This window comes from Chiloscyllium plagiosum, unplaced genomic scaffold (genome assembly GCF_037043375.1).
Source record: "Chiloscyllium plagiosum isolate Xiang-an unplaced genomic scaffold, Cpla_swu_hap1 HiC_scaffold_9, whole genome shotgun sequence".
Lineage (NCBI taxonomy): Eukaryota > Metazoa > Chordata > Chondrichthyes > Orectolobiformes > Hemiscylliidae > Chiloscyllium > Chiloscyllium plagiosum.
Window position 1 is genome coordinate 68,806,806 of NW_028270147.1, and position 19,700 is coordinate 68,826,505.

Genomic DNA, 19,700 nt, shown 5'->3' on the forward strand with positions numbered 1-19,700 from the left:
GCGTGGGTTTCCTCCAGGTGCTCTGGTTTCCTCCCACAATCCAAAGATGTGCAGGTTAGGTGAATTGGCCATGCTAAATTGCCCATAATGTTAGGTGAAGAGGTAAATGTAAGTGAGTGGGTCAGTGTGGACTTGTTGGGCTGAAGGGCCTGTTTCCACACTGTAATTACTCTAATGAAATTACTCTACTCTAATTTGTCAGCTATTTTATGTGCCTTGCATGTTTCCACCAGAAATTAGATTAAAATTTACTAATTTCAGTTCATTTACAAGGCTTACAGCCATTGAGAAGTAGCAGTCAGTTAATACTGGATTTAATTGCTTAATGATCAAAGCCATCACATGAAATAAGTTTTCTTAGAGATTCCCAATCAGTTATGTTAAAATTTATTCATCCTGGATTTTAAAAAATCAGATTTTATCCACTAAATAGGTACATATTCTGGGAAAATTTAAATTGTTGGATAATTAAAATTAAAATACGGCTGAATTTTTCTGAATACTTTGTATGCTGCTGAAAATATTTATAACTAATAAATTTTTAATCTGAAAACAAATTCCCTGGAATATTTGTTGGTGGTTCAATGTACTCAGATTCTTTTCTAGGATCTTGGTAAAACTGGTAGTGAGGAGAACCGAGTAGTGTTGTAAATGGCTCCAGGTTCTAAAGTAAGTCAGAATGAACACTGAAAAATACATTTAGGTTAATAGCCCATGCAGGATTTAAGAGTAAAATATAGTATTCCTGTAATAAATTTCTCAAGTAATTGGGCAGCTATAATTTTTATTTAAATAGCACCTTAACAAAACCTTTTGCACTTTTACCTCTGATACAGAGAATTTTATCATTCTCACAACAAGAAATGAGCATTAGTAAAACATAAACTAAATCCAGTTTGTGGAGAAATACTAGTGTATGATCATTAAACAGTGTTAAACTAAACCTCTGCTTCTGGCCTCGAGACACAGTGCTGCATTGCATTGCTCCAAACTGTAGCTTAACTCGGCCAACTGGCTGGAACCGACTGTCAGCCTCTTCCTGCGAAGGAAAGAAACAAATTCAACTAAAAACAACTTCTGGAATGCAGTATGTGCTGAAAATTACATTTTAAGCTTGCTTCAAACAGTATATAATTTCAACCTATCCAATAAAATCCATATTTAGATATTTGTACTTACTACCTGAGTACGTGGCTGTGCTGAAGGGAAAACTGGATATTGATAGCCAATTAGTGAGAAAGCCCCCAAACTGCTTGTCTCAGCTGCATATCAAGCCACCAATGTCTTTAGGTAAGCTTAGTGGTTTGACATAAACAAAATGGAGAGAGAACAGAAAGGAAAACCTGCTATCATTTTTAACAGAGTTAAGGGGGAGCTAGATAAACATAAGGGAGAAGGTAACAGACCCATGTTGATGTGGTTCAAGGAAGACTTTTTGGGCTCAACTGTTTCACTAGTGTCATGTGCTTTTTAACAATACAATATTGATCCAAAGGTGCTATTTTTGGCATTAAAATCAAAGCTTAGTTCCTCTTCTAATAGCTCAAATTACAAAAATCCCACAGCATTATTGGAAGAGGAGAAACATTTTCTTGTATTGCCCACATTTCTCTTGCAGTTGTAGCTCAGTCGGAGGCAAGATTCCTGACTCATGTCCCTCACCAAAGCTTAAGGACAGAAATAAAGGATACACTTCAACACAGTACTGAGGGTGCAGTGCACTACTATCTGTTTTGGAATGAGGGGTTAAACCAAGGCTCTATATCACTGCTCAAGTGAGCATAAAAGATCCTCTGATATTTTGAAGAGGAGCAAGGGACCTATCCTTGAATATCCTGGCCAACATTTATTCCTTGATCATTGTCACATCATTGTTAATGTAATTTGCTGTGTGCAGATTAGCTGCCACATTTCCTACACTAAAGCACTCTTGCTGTCTTCAGGATGATGGCTTCTCAAGATTTAAGAGTTTCTTCTTTGGATTTCATGGACAGACTCATTCTCAACTTGCTGATTTTTAGGGGAAAAGGCAGGATGTTCCACAAGACTTTGGGATATGAGCGCAGAATTTTCTTTCTTTTTTTTTTGCCACTGTCTCATCATCAAAATCGATGCAGTTTGACAAACAGGTTACTTACATTTTGCTGAAGTGTCTAATCTTGCTCTTCATATGTTTTAGGAAGATAAGGTTTAGTTTGTGAATTAAAGTTTTTTAAAATGATACATTTGGAATACTGTAAACAGATTTAAAGTTAGTTAAGAACAAGAAGTTTAAGTGGAGAATATTCAACAATCTTTGTCGATTTTGGTGAGGAAGTGATTTCTACAGTTATCTTCAGAAAGGATTTGAATTAATCATGTGATTTTCCAGATCGTAAAAACTTGTAACTGGTAAACAAAGGAATGTCTTAAAGTATCCATATTTCAGATCAAAAGACATGTTTTGGAAGGTGATGATGTCAGTTGAAATCCCCATACAGTACATCACAGGTTTTCCAATTGCCATGAGGATAGGCAGCAGTGGAGCCCCCTTTCAGTTTTGATTTATCGGAGTGATTTTTCACAGATACTAACATTTTTATGTATGGAGCTGGAACAGAGAAGCAATGAGATAGGTACCTATCTCATTGGGACCTGCCTTCCACTAAGCAAGAAGACAGTGAAGCCCATGCTGGAGCTGTGGTGTCGATAATCATGAGACGCTTACAGAAAGTTAGTGGGTTGCCAAGCCAAATGCTCCACAAAAGGATCACAAGAAATTTCACAGCTGAGTAAAAAAAAGGGAACATTGCAGAGAATCATTCTGGATTTCTGAGAGCTGTTTCACACTTTGATTTGGTGCCAGGAAAAATGAGTAAACCCTTTAGATCAAGTATTGTATAGAGAACTCGAGTGAAAATAACAACGGTACAAGGAGTCTACTGTTGAGATTTCTGGACTTCAGAAATAAGTGTTTTGAAAGTACAACTTTGATTTAGTAGTACTTGTTTTGTACAAAAACTTTTTTTGTTTTAAACATGAAGCCTTGTGGCATAAGTTATTAACAGGAAGTTAAAATTTCTGTTGTAAACATCAATGGTCTCTGTCGAGATCGTAAGATGGTGTTCAGTTCAAAGTTCATTTAGCAGGGATGTTGCCTGGATGCTTGGGGAATTGGCCTTAAAAGGATGCTAGTACTTAGCGAGTTTTGAGAAGATTTGTAGCTCAGGTTGAGTTTTGGGTGCAGAGTTGGAAGGTTCATTTCCAGACATTTTGTCACCATACTAGGTAACATCTTCAGTGGGCCTCAGATGAAGCACTGCTGAAAATTCCTGCTTTCTATTTATATCTTTGGGTTCATGATGCCATTTCCTTGTGTGAAGTCACTTCCTGTTCCTTTTCTCAGGGAGTAGTAGATGGGGTTAAACTCGATGTGTTTGTTGATAGAATTCCAGTTGGAATGCCATGCTTCTAGGAATTTTCGTGCATGTCTTTGTTTGGCTTGCCCTAGGATGGATGTGTTGTCCCAGTCGAAGTGGTGTCCTTCCTCATCCATATGTAAGGATACTACTGAGAGAGGGTCATGATTTTTGTGGCTAGTTGGTGTTCATGTATCCTTGTGGCTAGCTTTCTGCCTGTTTGTCCAATGTTTGTTACAGTCCCTGCATGGCAAAAAAAAAAATTCATTTTATGTGAAATTTTCTGGCACCACAATAATGTTCGTTATTCCCTTGAAGGTCTAAAACTACACAATATCTCCAATAGAACTTCCTCAGGCACAAGATGTAGGCAATTCAGGACAATTTTATTATTCAGGAGACAGTCTCTACAATATGATGTGTATTCCGTAAGGAGGTTTTGCCATTTGACCTTGGGTGTTAGATGAACCTAGTAGCTTTTGAAAGGTTTCGCATATAATGATGATCAAATTATTGTATAACTTCTTGTGCTTGTTCTTCCCAAGTGTCCTATATCTTCCAGAATTGTCTTCGGTCATCAGCTGCTACCTTCTTGACATGCAATCTTGGTTTGTTATTTCAAGGAATGAAGGTTGATTGTTTTTCTTCTAGAAGATCAGATATTACAGCAGCATTTCCATCAAATCAATCTTGGGAATGAAGAAATTTGAACCCAGTAGTCTGGGCACCGGAGTCTAGTACAGCTGACTTAATTTGATCCCAATGTTCTGGAAATGAGATGGATATGTCAAGACTTTCCAGATTGATCATAAGCTTGGAATTACTCTCTTTAATTAAGCTGTTTCAGGGCTGAGCTACTGAGTTTCTTCCTCTTGGACCTTCGGGTTTTGAGATGATGGTGGATGTTCATCACCACTTGAAGAAGTCAATGATCTATTCAGCAGACATTATTTAACATTACAACAGGGACTATACTTCAAAGAAGTGCTTCAATGACTTCATTTTGAGATGTCCAGTTGTGAAAAGCTACATATAGATTCAAGTCTTTTTTACACCATCACCATCACAAATTAACATCACTTCACTTGTTGTTTGTGATGTCTGATGTTTGCAGCTTGACTGCCAGGTTTGTTTGTATCCTAACAATGAATGCATTTCAGAAGTAATTCGTTGATAGCCGGAAGTTTCAGCTTGTCATAGAGTGATGGAGATATACAGCCAGGGGGATGAGGGTGTCAGTGGAAGCAATTTCCACAGTGATGCCGTTAAGTGATGTATTTTAGGTTTAATTAATAAAGACAAGATCTGTGCTGCTCTGTACAGCAGCCAATTTCAAAACAATGCACCTTATACCAAATTAAGAACCACAAGACTACAACTTTAATCAATAATAGAAGTGTTCTTTGCAATGCTAAACAGTTCTTTATTCCTAGTATATAGTACAATGCGCATTTGTACCTTATGTAACACAGTAAATTAGCACATTGTAACTTTCCCTCTGCAATCTGAAATTCAATACAGTTTAATCTCTGCTACCTGAATGTTTTCAATGGGTTTCGGTATTCCACATGTAATTTCTATTTGGCAGAGGATCAAAACACAATGTTCCTCTCAATGTAAAATTGGAAAATTCAAAATGTCCCACAAAGGAAATGGCAAAACATTTACAAACCCAACTGGGTTTAAACCATTTTTCTTGAGAAGTCAGAAAGTTCTTTAGTTTGCTTTTGATTGTTTTACTGTGATGCTACATCTGAAAAACTATTCTAGCCCCCACAAATGACATCTTTGGGGAAAATAATCCACAATTTCAAATTCCTTCACTTGTAGCATGCAAATGAATGAGACTGAAACACTAAAGACAAAAAAAACCAGATTGAGATAGATATGTACAAGGATAACTAAATACTGAAGATGCTGCTGCAGCGTCAAATAATTAGATAATTACCCAATGTTGTCAAGGTTCATAAGTACTTTTCACCCAGAATTCTGAAGTCTTTTTTACACCCAAGAATATTTTGGTGATCACTTATTTCACTTGTCAAAATAAGAACTGTTTTACCAAATTAATCAACATTCATGAGTCTGATTTTAGCCTCAAAGCTATCAATATTTTGCATGTAAATTATCAAAATTAACATCACTGCAATGAGGTAACAATTTAGAGACTCAATACCGTGAGCATCAAGATCAAATTACACAGACAATGCTTTTTTATACTTCCATCCAGAGCTTGTTTACAACTCACCTGTACTCTTCATGACTAAAGCATTCATGCAAATCCTGTGCAGAAATTCTGGTATCAGAAAGATTTGTCTGCAGGGAACAAGTAAACAAAATACCTGAATAAAGCTTCCTATAGCAACAGACATTAAACAGGCAAAACAGAAAACAAACAGAAAGAGTCATCTCCATGAACATATTCTGATGCAAATACAGATCAAATAACAACTTTGTTATGCATAAAACCTCAGTGTATTTTTCAACAAAGAAAACTGAATAACGAAATGAATATAAAGGTATAAATGTTTCAGTTATTTTTCTGTAAGTTATTTCAATACCTCTTCATTGTTTAGAAAGATGTGCAGAATTTCCGTGAGCTTCTGAAAATCTTGAACATTACTATCTGTTGACAAAATTCTGAAACAACAATCACAAAATATATATTAGATAAAGTCCAAGATGAGAATATTAAATGAGCAACCCTCAAATAAAGTTACTTCTGTGTCAAAATGCAAATATGTCTAATAATGGAGTGAATATTGTAATTGAAATTACTAGGAAAGCAATAGGTGTTTATGGTTAGTCAGTCACCAGAGATGGAGATGGAGAAGTCCAGGAAAGAGGTGTCTGAGATGGTCCAGGTGAATGCGAGGTCAGGGTGAAAAAGGTGTTAGTGAAGTTGATGAACTGTTCAACCTCCTTGTGGAAGCACAAGGTAGCGCCGATACAGTCATCGATGTAGCGAAAGGTGGGGGATGGCACCAGTGTAGCTGCGGAAGATGGACTTTTCCACGTATCCGACAAACAGGCAGGCACAGCTGGGGCCCATGGCTACCCAGTTTGGTTTGGAGGAAGTGGAAGGATTGGAAGGAGAGGTTGTTGAGGGTAAGGACCAGTTCAGCCAGGCAGATGAGGGTGTCGGTGGAAGGGTACTGGGTGGGATGGCATGAGAGGAAGAAACGGAGGGCTTGGGTACCTTCGTCATGGAGGATCAATGTGTATGGAAACTGGATATCCATGGTGTAGATAAGGCGTAGGGAGCCTGGGAAATGAAAGTCTTGGAGGAGGTGAAGTGTGTGAGTGGTGGCTTGAAAGTAGTGGGGAGTTACCTTCCTCCCCTTCCTGGACCTCTCCATCCCCATCTCTGGTGACCTACTAACCACGGACATCTATGACATATGCAGACTGCCACAGCTACCTGGACGACACATCCTCCCACCCTGCCTCCTGTAAAAATGCCATTCCTTATTTCCAATTCCTCCCCCTCCGCTGCATCTGCTTCCAGGAGGACCAATTCCACCATAGAAAATCCAGATAGCCTCCTTCTTCAAAGACTGAAAATTCCACTTCCATGTAGTTGACGATGCCCTCCAGTGCATCTACTCCACTTCCCGCATCTCCGCCCTTGAACCCCATCCCAGCAGAGAATCAACATTTTGGGCATTCCCATCTATCCAGTCCACCCTCCTCTCCAACCTATCACCTTCTCTCTCACCTTCATCTACCTTTCGCATTCTCAGCTACGTTCCCCCCTGCCCCACCCCCTCCCATTTATCTCTCATCCCCAGGCCCGCAAGCCTCCTTCCTAATGAAGGCCTTATGCCTGAAATGTCGATTCTCCTGTTCCTCGGATGCTGCCTGACCTGCTGTGCTTTTCCAGCATCACACTCTCCAGTCAAAATAGTTGCCAGATTTAAACTGTACTTTTTAATTTGAATTACGTAAGCAATTCTGCTTTAATATATTTCACATAATTGAATCTTTTTCAAAATAAGATGACCAAAATCGAACAAAATACTTCCATCTCGCCAATGCCCTGTACAACTCTAGCAAAACATCCCTACTATTGTATTCCATTTCCCTTGCAATAAACACAACGGCCCAACATTGTAAGGTAATAGGCTCAAACTGGTCCAATATGAAACCTATCTCCTGCCCTCATCTCCCTCTGCTGCTCACACTGAACAAGGGAAAAAAAACTTTTCGTCAATGGATCCCCAAGGAGTATGCCTTAACCAATGGACTTTAGGGCTCAGACGCAGCTGGCCACTGATTAGTGACCAGGGTCACCAGAAGCTCTGGGCCAATGTCAAATCATGCAAAAGAATGAAGTATTTGCCATCACTTGCCTGTCAGCCCTTCATGAGCCGATTTACGGGTGGATGATCAGGTGAGTTTTCTTACCAGCGAGTATGGCATTTACCTGCCACCTAACATGCTGACCCCTGCACTTAGAAAAAATAATTCCACCCATTGTTTTTATACTCATTACTTAATACAGATTCTGTGATACCAGCATATGTGAGATTTTACATTAGATTAAAGGTGCTTGCTAAATGTAGGTTGTTACTCTAAGTTAGTTTACTTATCCCTGTCAGACTTGGACACAAACTAATAACTCTGAGATAAAAATAAAAAGCACTAAGATTTGTTAGTTTATCTCAGAACCAGGAATAATCAGAAATGTGAAGGTTTGGGGAATGTTTTCAGCAAAAGCAATGTGTCTTTTGGCAGGTTTGGTACAGCCAAACCTGGCAGCAGAGATAGCTTATATTTTCTGCTCTCCCAGAATCTGCTCATTGAGTTTATCGAGTAATATTTTTAAAAAGCAGAGAATATACAATAAAGACAAATAAAGTAACTAAAAGACTTTTATGATTTCACCTCACAATGTTCTAACTTGTTAATAATGTATCACTGCCTAAAATTTTTACTTTGAACTGAGCTTGATCATTTCAATGCCAAATGAATTCTCAAGGTCCTCCTTCCATAGGAATCAAACAGTGGATTCAGTTTTGGTGATGAGAACCATAAGCCATCAGGTTCACACTGCAGGATCTTTAAAAATTAGATAACATACTACTGACGACATTGCTGAAGGCTTACCAGACCATTACATATATTTTAACATCCTTCAAGAATTTCAACCACTTCTTGTTACCGTACAGCATATTTTATAAAAGTCAGTCACAAGTCCGAAGGTTTCTTCTGTAGTACATTCTTGAGTGGGTTGGCTCTACCGTGGGATGACATGTCCATCATTCTGCATGGGAATGGCTAGTTGAAGGAACTATGGAATTTTATTATTGAGCCAAAGCTATGGACAAAGTTCTCTTGTTCTTGAACAAAGCCTCCATTGCCTCCTTTCGTCATCTTTTTACAAAAACATGTCATGGAGGTTGCTGGGAAATTGGGGAGCACAAACAGTAGATGCTTTAGACTGGAGCCGTATTTTGGGAAATATTAGCTATTTTACAACCGCAACTCTAGTTTTAAGTGAAACTAGCATGGTTAGAAGAATTCATGCAGAAACAAAACTTCTATGTTTTTGAGTGTAACACAATTGGCTTTTTGTCCACAATGGCAAGTAGATATAAAACAAGATTGAAATAAAACTGCAGGAAATGCCTTTCATAATTCAGCTACGAAAATACGGAAAAGGGCAGCAAAGACCCCAACTGGTCCATCAAGCCCATCCTGACCCAGTCTGGAAATTCCTATGCAACCTCCAAAGGCAATCTAGGAAACTCCAGGATATCATTATGACTGTGTGACCTAACCTTAATGACCACCCATTTATCTTCTATACACAAAGAGATTTTGCATACTCCAGCACTTAAAAAAGCTGTACTTTATGATGAGCTGACAACTTCGTCCATATTTATTCACTGACTTGTTGCAAAAATTACCTTGCAACATCTAACCTACTTTTGTGTTTTGGTAATTTACAGACATATCAGTGATTGACTAATATATCTGAGGATAAAATCTATTTATATGTGGAAAAGAATGGGCTTATCAGTGATAGACAACATGGTTTTGTGCAGGGGAAATCGTGCTTTACCAACTTTAATAGAATTCTTTGAGGAAGTGACCAAGTTGATAGGGGAAGGAAGGGCTGTAGATGTCATATACATGGACTTTAGTAAAGCGTTTGATAAGATTCCCCATGGTAAACTAATGGAGAAAGTGAAGTCACATGGTGTGCAGGGTGTTCTAGCTAGGTGGATAAAGAACTGGTTGAGCAACAGGAGACAGAGAGTAGTAGTTGAAGGGAGTTTCTCGAAATGGAGAAAGTTGACCAGTGGTGTTCTACAGGGATCAGTGCTGGGGCCATTGCTGTTTGTGATATACACAAATGATCTGGAAGAGGACATTGTTGGTCTGATCAGTAAGTTTGCAGATGACACGAAGATTGATGGAGTAGCAGAAAGCATAGGGGACTGTCAAAGAATACAGGAGAATATAGACACACTGGAGAGTTGGGCGGAGAAGTGGCAGATGGAGTTCAATCCAGGCAAATGTGAAGTGATGCGTTTTGGGAAGTCTAATTCTAGAGCGAGTTACATTGTAAACAGAAGAGCCTTGGAAAAAGTTGATGAGCAGAGAGATCTGGGAGTGCAGGTCCATTGTACCCTGAAGGTGGCTGCACAGGTGGATAGAGTGCTCAAGAAGGCATATGGTATGCTTGCCTTCATTGGACGGGTATTGAGTATAAGAGTTAGCATGTTAAAATTGTACAAGACTTTGGTTCAGCCGCATTTAGAATACCGTGTACAGTTCTGGTTGCCACATTACCAAAAGCATGTGGACGCTTTGCACAGTGTGCAGAGAAGATTTACGAGGATGTTGCCTGGTGTGGAAGGTGCTAACTATGAAGAGTGATTGAGTAGGTGAAGATTGTTTTCATTAGAAAAAAAAGGAGATTGAGGGGGGACCTGATTGAGGTCTACAAAATCATGAAGGGTATAGACAGGGTGGATAGAGATCAGCTTTTTCCTAGGGTGAGGAATTCAAAACAAGAGGTCACGCTTTCAAGGTGAGAGGTGGAAAGTTTAAGGGGGTACACACGGAAAGTAATTTACACAGAGGGTGGTAGGTGCTTGGAACGCGTTGCCAACAGAGGTGGTAGAGGCAGGCACGGTAGATTAATTTAAGATGCATCCTGACAGATGCAGGAGTAAGTGGGGAGCAGAGGGATACAGATGCTCAGGAACGCTTGTTCAGGCATGATACCTTACTTTCAGAATTAAATATATTACAACTGGCTGTATCAGGACTGCAGTACTTGGATAGATCAGATTCAGTGTTTGTAGAATCACTTAGCTCTGTTTTCATATGCTGCTTCCACTGTTTGGCATGCAAGTGATCTAATGTTGTAGCTTCACCAACTTGACACCTCATTTTTAGGTATGCCTGGTACTGCCTCTTGCATGTCCTCCTGCAATCATCATTGTACCAAGATTGATATGCCAGACCATGGGACTACAGGTCATTGCTGAATACAAATCTGTTGCTACTAATGTCCCACTGCATTTCATGGATGCCAAATTTTGAGTTGTCACAGCATTTACTGTTCTCCCTCCATATACCACTTGAAGAAGCAGTGAAATTCACAACTAATCTTGGAACTATGTGGTATGAGGGGAACCTCTTGGAGGAACCTGTTTGGGAGAGGTCACAGCACAGAAACAGATAAGTGAATATTTTTAAGTGTGGCCTACAAAAAGTCTACAATAGTGAGTAGAGTCGGTTCGTTCTTGATTATGTGCTTTATTGAGATATGTCTCTTGATTAAACATAAACATAAAAATAAGCAATAAGTATTAAGCATTAAGCAGCGTTTTGTAGAGGAATAAGACAGTGCTATTTTCTGGGTCTGTAGATTGAAAGAAGCAAAAATGGCCTTTAGTACAGTGATATGCTCTTCTTGTCGGATGTGGGAGTTTAGGGAGAGTTTACAGGTTACTGAGGATTATATCTGAAATAAAAGCCATTGGTTGTGAATCCTATCAGATTGAATGGATCAGTTGGAGAGAACGTTAGAGGCAATGAGGAATCTACAAGAACAAGAGGGTGTGATGGATGGCAGTTATAGGAAGGGAAAAAAGTTGCAGATGCAGTCACATAAATGGGTTAACTCCAGGAAAGGTAAGAGAGGTAGGCAGGTAGTGCAGGAGTATTCTGTGGCTATACCCATTTCAAACAAGTATGCTGTTTTGGAAAATGTAGGGGGTGATGGATTCTCAGGGGAAGGTAACACGAACAGCCAAGTTTCTGTTATCGAGACTGGCTCTAATGTAATGAGGCATACATCAGGTTCCAAGAGATCAATTGTGTTAGGGGACCCTCTAGTCCGAGACACAGATAGACTCTTCTGTGGCCAGCAGCAGAAAATCAGAATGGTGTGTTGTCTCCCTGGTGCCAAGATCAAGAATGTCTCAGAGAGGGTGCAGAATGTTCTCACGGGGGAAGAGGGTAATTGTACACATTGGACTCAATGACATAGAAAGGGAAAAGAATGAGATGCTGAAGGGAGAATACAGAGAGTTAGGCAGAAATTTAAAAAAGGAGATCCTCGAGAATAGTAATATCTGGATTACTCCTGGTGCTGTGAGCTAGTGAGGGCAGCAATAGGAGGATAGAGCAGATGAATGTATAGCTGAGGAGCTGGTGTATGGGAGAAGGATTCACATTTTTGGATCATTGGAATCACTTCTAAGGTAGATATGACCTGTACAAGGAGGACGGATTCCACCTGTACTGGAAGGGGATTAATATACTGGCAGGGAGATTTACTACAGCTGCTCAGGAGGATTTTTATTATTAAGGTTTGGTGGTGGGGGGAACCCAAGGAGATAGTGAGGAAAGAGATCAATCTGAGGCTGATAGAGTTGAAATCAGAACCGAGTCAAACAGTCAGGGCAGGCAGTGACAAAGCAGAGAACAAGGTAGGACATTTAAATTAAACTGCATTTATTTCAATGAAAAAGGCCCACTAGGGAAGGCAGATGAACTCAGGGCATGGTTAGGAACATGGGCCTGGGATATCATAGCAATTACAAAAACATGGCTCAGGGATGGACAGGATTGGCAGCTTAATGTTCCAGGATACAAATGCTACAGGATGGACAGAAAGGGAGACAAGAGAGGAGGGGGAGTGGCGTTTTTGATAAAGGATAGCATTACAGCTGTACTGAGGGAGGCAATTCCCAGGAATACATTAGGGTTGAACTTAGAAATAAGAAAGGGTTAATCACCTTATTGGGATTATATTATAGACCCCCTAATAGTCAGAGGGAAATTGAGAAACAGATTTGGAAGGAGATCTCAGTTATCTGTACGAATAACAGGGTGGTTATGGTAGGGGACTTTAACTTTCTAAACTTAGAATGGGACTGGCATAGTGTTAAGGGTTTAGATGGAGAGGAATTTAAGTGTGTACAAGAACATTTTCTGATTCATTATGTGGATGTACCTACTAGAGAAGGTGCAAAACTTGACCTACTCTTGGGAAATAAGGCAGGGCAGGTGACTGAGGTATCAGTGGGGGAGCACTTTGGGGCCAGCGACCATAATTCTATTAGTTTTAAAATAGTGATGCAAAAGGATAGACCAGATCTAAAAGCTGAAGTTCTAAATTGGGGGAAGGCTAATTTTGACGTTATTGGGCAAGAACTTTCAAAAGCTGATTGGGTGTAGGTATTCACAGGTAAAGGGGCAGCTGGAAAATGGGAAGCCTTCAGAAATGAGATAACAAGAATCCAGAGACAGTATACTCCTGTCAGGGTGAAAAGAAAGGCTGGTAGGTATAGGGAATGCTGGATGACTAAAGAAATTGAGTGCTTGTTTAAGAAAAAGAAGAAATCATGTCACGTATAGACAAAATAGATCAAATGAATCCTTATAAGAGTACAAAGGCAGTAGAACTATACTTAAGAGGGAAATCAGGAGTTCAAAAAGGGGACATGAGATAGCTTTGGCAAGTAGAGTTAAAGAGAATCCAAAGGGATTTTACAAATACATTAAGAACAAAAGGGAGAGAATAGGGCTCCTCAAAGGGTCAGCAAGGCAGCCTTTGTGTGGAACCACAGTAGATGGGGGAGATACTAAACGAGTATTTCACATCATTGTTTACTGTGGAAAAGGACATGGAAGGTATAGAATGTCAGGAAATAGATGATGATATCTTGAAAAATGCCCATATTACAGAGAAGGAAATGCTGGGTGTCTTGAAATGCATAAAAGTGGATAAATCCCCAGGACCTGATCAGGTGTGCACTATAACTCTGTGGGAAGCTAGGGAGATGATTGTTGGGCTCCTTGCTGAGATATTTGTATCATCGATAATCACAGGTGAGGTAAAGAAAGACTGGAGGTTGGCAAACATGGTGCCACTGTTTAAGAAAGGTGGTAAGGACAAGCCAGGGAACTATAGACCAGTGAGCCTAACGTCGGTGGTGGGCAAGTTGTTGGAAGGAATCCTGAGGGACAGGATGTACATGTATTTGGAAAAGCAAGGACTGACTAGGGATAGTCAATATGGCTTTGTGTGTGGGAAATCATATCTCACAAACTTGATTGAGTTTTTTGAAGAAGTAACAAAGAAGATTGATGAGGGCAGAGTGGTAGATGTGATCTATATGGACTTCAGTAAGGCGTTCGACAAGGTTCCCCAGGGGAGACTGATTAGCAAGGTTAGATCTCACTGAATACAGAAAGAACTAGCCATTTGGATACAGAACTGGCTCAAAAGGTAGAAGACAGAGGGTGGTGGGTGGGGGGTTGTTTTTCAGGCTGGAGGCCTGTTACCAGTGGAGTGCCACAAGGATTGGTGCTGGGTCCTCTACTTTTCGTCATTTATATAAATGATTTGGATGTGATCATAAGAGGTACAGTTAGTAAGTTTACTGACGACACCAAAAATTGGAGGTGTAGTGGACAGTGAGGAGGGTTTACCTCAGATTACAACAGAATCTTGATCAGATGGGCCAATGGGCTGAGGAGTGGCAGATGGAATTTAATTTAGATAAATGTGAGGTGCTGCATTTTGGGAAAGCAAATCTTAGCAGGACTTCTCCACTTAATGGTAAGGTCCTAAAGAGTGTTGCTGAACAATGAGACCTTGGAGTGCAGGTTCATAGCTTCTTGAAAGTGGAGTTGCAGGTAGATAGGATAGTGAAGAAGGCGTTTGGTATGCTTTGCTTTACTGGTCAGAGTACTGAGTACAGAAGTTGGGAGGTCATGTTGCGGTTGTACAGGACATTGGTTAGGCCACTTTTGGAATATTGCATGCAAATCTGGCCTCCTTCCTATCGGAAACTTTGTGAAACTTGAAAAGGTTCAGAAAAGATTTACAAGGATGTTGCCAGGATTGGAGGATTTCAGCTATAGGGAGAGACTGAACAGGCTGGGGCTGTTTTCTCCGGAATGTTGGAGGCTGAGGGATGACCTTATAGAGGTTTATAAAATTATGAGGGGCATGGACAGGATGAATAGACAAGGTCTTTTCCTTGGGGTGGGGGAGTCCAGAACTCGAGGGCATAGGTTTAGGGTCAGAGGGGAAAGATATAAAAGAGACCTAAAGGGCAAGATTTTCACGCAGATGGTGGTACATGTATGGAATGAGCTGCCAGAAGAAGTGGTGGAAGCTAGTACAATTGCAACATTTAAAAAGGCATCTGGATGGGTATATGAATAGGAAGGGTTTGGAGGGATATGGGCTGTGTGCTGGCAGGTGGGACTAGATTGGGTTGGGATATCTGGTCAGCATGAACGGGTTGGACCAAAGGGTCTGTTTCCGTGCTGTACATCTCTATGACTTTAAGTAATAAGATTAGATTTTTTATTAGATTAGATTAGATTAGATTACTTACAGTGTGGAAATAGGCCCTTCGGCCCAACAAGTCCACACCGACCCGCCGAAGCGCAACCCATCCATACCCCGACATTTACCCCTTACCTAACACTACGGGCAATTTAGCATGGCCAATTCACCTGACCTGCACATCTTTGGACTGTGGGAGGAAACCGGAGCACCCGGAGGAAACCCACGCAGACACAGGGAGAATGTGCAAACTCCACACAGTCTGTCGCCTGAGTCGGGAATTGAACCCGGGTCTCTGGCGCTGTGAGGCAGCAGTGCTAACCACTGTGCCACCGTGCCGCCCACAAATCCTGTGATTAATCTTACAACTTTTTAAAAAACTTGTAAAATTGATTTAAATTTTTTACGAATAGAAAGAAATATTTATTTCCTTTAAACGCAATTTCAAATGAAACCAGTAGATGAAGACACAATCAGAGGGTTTCCATATGGACTTTGTTAGCTTATTTATGTACGCCTAGGAAGAGAATAATGGAGCATTGGTGGAATTTCTTGGTTTTCAAATAATTAGGGCGGCACAGTGGCTAGCACTGCTACCTCTCAGAACCAGGGACCCAGATTCAATTCCAGCCTCAGGCGACTGTTTGTGTGGAGTTGGCACATTCCCCTTGTGTCTATGAGAGTTTCCTCAGAGTACTCCAGTTTCCTCCCACAGCTCAAAGATATGCAGGGGAGGTGAACTGGCTATGGTAAATTGCCCATAGTGTTCCAGGATGTGCAGGTTAGATGCATTATAGAGGGAAACGTAGAGTAATGAGGTAGAGGAATGGTTCTGGGTGGGATGCTCTTTGGAGGGTTGTTGTGGACTTGTTGAGCCAAATGGCCTGTTTCCACATTGTAGAGATTCTATGATTCTATTCTATGATAATGTAATCATTGGATTTACATGACTAAAACATTTATTTTAGAACTCCAAATTCCTTTCAACATATTGCAAACAATGAGGGAATTGATATAATTATCCAGAAAGTGCTTCATTTCAATCTCAGGAATATTATCCAGAACTCGAAGCAAGCAAGGCAAAGAATATGAAGAGAATGAGTTGCAATTCCCCTCCAAGTGACACACCATTGTTACTTAAAAGTATATTGCTCATTGTTCCTTAAACTATGCTCAGTCAAATTCCTGGAGCTCCCTACCTTACAGTATTATGGGAGTACCCAAAGCACTTGGACTGCCACAATTTCAGATGACAACTCAACACTATTTTCCCCAAGGAATTTTAGGGATGGAGAACAAATGTTGGCCTTGTCATCAATACCCACGTCTTGGTGACTGAATAAATAAAAGTAAAATGTTTCAACAACTATGTCTGGCAATAACACAAAAGTAAAATTGAGGTAATTGGAGCACTGAGCAAGAAACCAACACTTCAGGACTAAGGGGCCTGACAGCAAAATAGAAGCCCCTAATGCCTATCTAAAACAAAACCTCACTTTCTGAAAAAGAAATTAGAGTCTCTACCTAAGATTTAAAACTGCATCTTCACAAGGTGCTCCTTTACAAATTACAAAACAATATCCTTTTAAATTCAAATGTAGCATATGGCATTCAAACAAGTTACTACTGCTAATCTTTCACATGCTTCCCAAAATTTTATAACTGTCAATGCATGTAACTACATTATTTACAAAAAAAAGATAGAAAATGCTGTCTTTGAATGCAAATCACTGCATTACATCTTGAAATCAGAAGCTGCCCAGCCAACAGCCAAAACTCTAGACATTCGTTAAATTTCTTGACCTTTAAAATGATACAACTGCGAAATGTAACAAAGTTTCTGCTGTTGCAAATATCTAGTTCATGATACTGATTGTTTGGAATGTAATATTTATTTTAAAGCAGTAATTGTAGAATAAAAAGGAAAATCCTGATTGACAAACTTTTAATAACTCTGAAAAAAATATAAGTCAAACAAGCTTGGAATTTACCATGCTCAAAAATAATCAAAAAACAGCTGGTGGGATTACTTAACCAAACAGCTAGAGATGGGATGTTTCCAGTTATTCTAGTAAAATATACAAGTGATTCACATGATTATGCAGAATTAAGGAACACCTCCAAAATGAAGTGAAAAACAAACTAAGATCTGTATTTTTACCTGGGAACATGCTATCTGTGTCATATTGCCATGGAGATGGTCGGAGCTTAGTGAGATAATTTGTATTGAGTTTGACTTTGCGAATTTGTGAGGGCATAGCTAGCAAGCAAGACCGGATGTTTGGAAAGGCACCAAATGGTTAGCTTTGGGTCTTAGTGTGGCTTGTAGACAAGTTGAGCGAAAAAGCCAGAACTATATCTGAAATAGAATCTTTCATTCATCATCCAGCCTGTGATTGGGAGTGAGTGCTCAGATCAAAGTAAAACTGGAAAGGGGAACAACATAACTGGAAGATTTATTTAGATGGTGGCTAAAGGAAGAAATATACAGGATCCTCTTAATGAAGGGGAGTTAGTATTGTTGCAGTTCTGGAACGATTCTGTATCAGTTTTCATGGTAGAAGATGCTATAGACATCGCAACAGATAAAAGATAAGCAAGTGGTCTCATTTTCATGAGACCAAAAGGGGGACTTGTAAATATATGGCTTACTTAGAAATATATAGCTGGCTACAAGTGTAAATATACTCGGCATTTGGAAGCCTTTGGAGATGCTCCGTTATGTGCACGCGCAGAAGGAGGTCATGTGGTGCGCTGTTTCACGCACTGGAGGAGCGCGAGGTCGTCACGTGGTACTCCGTTTCGCGGGCAAAACAAAGTCACGAGGTGCGCTGTTTCACGCGCCGGAGGAGTGCGAGGAAGTCACGTGGTACTCCGTTTCACGGACAAAACAAGGTCACGTGGGGTCGGACATTCGGGAACGCAAGGAGGCGGAGAATGGAGTCAGATCAACAGCCAATCAGAAGACAATCCCACCTCAGTGATTGAATGATGTTTTTTATTATATAAAAAGACTGGGTCAGGGACAGAAAGGTGTGGTACTTTCTGAACTGACACACTGTATAGTTTGTCAGGGACAGAAAGGTCTAGACCCAGAGCTCTGTATGCTTTATCCACTTCCTGCTCAAATAAACTAAAATTGTGAGACCGAATATCTTCTCCTATTGCTTCATTTAAAGAACACGCAGGACTTGGCTCACACATGGAAGAAAGTAAGTTGGTAGATTGAGCCAAAGTCTGACACAAGGTACTAATGGGAGGAAAGACAAGTCTTCCATGAGGGACAAAACATTTTACAAACTAATTGGAGTATAAGTGGCAGGTTGCTAAGACATGATGATTTGGATCCAAAGGTTTTAAAAGAAGTGGTGGCAGAGACAGTGGAGGTACTAGTCAAAATATTCCAGAGTTCATTGGAATCTTAGAGGATTCCACAGGACTGAAAAATGCAAGCATGATGTGCTTGTTCAAGAAGAAAGGGAGACAAGAAAGCAGGAAACAATAAACCAGTTATTAGGACAAATATTGAAGTGCATTATTAAGGAAGTAATAGCAGGAAATTTGGAGAAGCTTAACACAATCAAACAACATCAGCATGGTTTTGTGAAAGGGAAATCATGTTTGCCAAATTTACTAGAAGTCTTTGAAGATATAACAAGTAGAAGTGATAAAGGGAAGCTAGTTGGTATAGTGTATCTGAATTTCTAGAAGACATTTTATAAGCTACCACTAAGGTTATTGTGCAAGATTGGAGCTCAAGTAATATCTTATATTGAGGCTTGATTAACACACAGATGGCAAAGAGTTGGGATTAATGAGTCTTCTGCAGGTTGAAAAGATGTAACAAGTGCAGTACCACAAAGGTCAGTGTCAGGGCCTCAATTTTTTACTATTGTATTAATGTCTTGGTAAACAGGGGCAGAGTGTAACATATCCAAAATTGTTGATGATACAAAAAGTAGGTGGGAGGGCAAGTCATGATAAATACATAAGGAATCCGCAAAGAGATAAAGGTAGGTTGAGTGATTGGGCAAAAGCTTATCAGATAAAATTTAATGCAAGAAAGTCTGAGGACATACAGTTTGGTAGGATAAATTAAAGATGGACTTTTATTTAAAAGGAAAGTGCAGAGGGACCAGGGTATGAAACACAAAAATAGCATGTGGATGCAGCAAGCAGTTCAGAAGGAAATTGGACTTTTAGCCTTTGTTGATGGGGGTAAGACTTGAAAAATAGGAAACCTTGTTACAACTACAGGGTGCTGATGAGCCTGTACATGTAGAGCTCTGTATAGTTTTGATCCCTGTAATTAAGAAAGGACATATTGCATTAGATATTGCAAAAGAGATTCACCATGATGATTTTGGGGGTGAAGAGGTTGACTAATTAAACGTGGCTGAACAGATTAGGTCATCATTCATCTGAATTTAGAACATTGAAGGGCAATCTTATTGAAGCAGACGTGATTCACA

General features: G+C 40.0%; 1 protein-coding gene across 1 annotated transcript in view; it reads right to left on the bottom strand.

Annotated features, from left to right (window-relative positions):
- Positions 1-767: 767 nt before the first annotated feature.
- The window catches only part of swt1 (SWT1 RNA endoribonuclease homolog), a 139,160-nt gene continuing 120,227 nt past the window's right edge, over positions 768-19,700 (bottom strand). The window contains exons 17-19 of the mRNA XM_043699544.2: positions 5,960-6,038; positions 5,647-5,714; positions 768-1,039 (exon numbers count right to left, since the gene is read on the bottom strand). Of these exons, the coding sequence (XP_043555479.2) occupies positions 934-1,039; positions 5,647-5,714; positions 5,960-6,038 (253 nt within the window). The 3' untranslated portion in view covers positions 768-933. The remainder of the gene's footprint in view (positions 1,040-5,646; positions 5,715-5,959; positions 6,039-19,700) is intronic.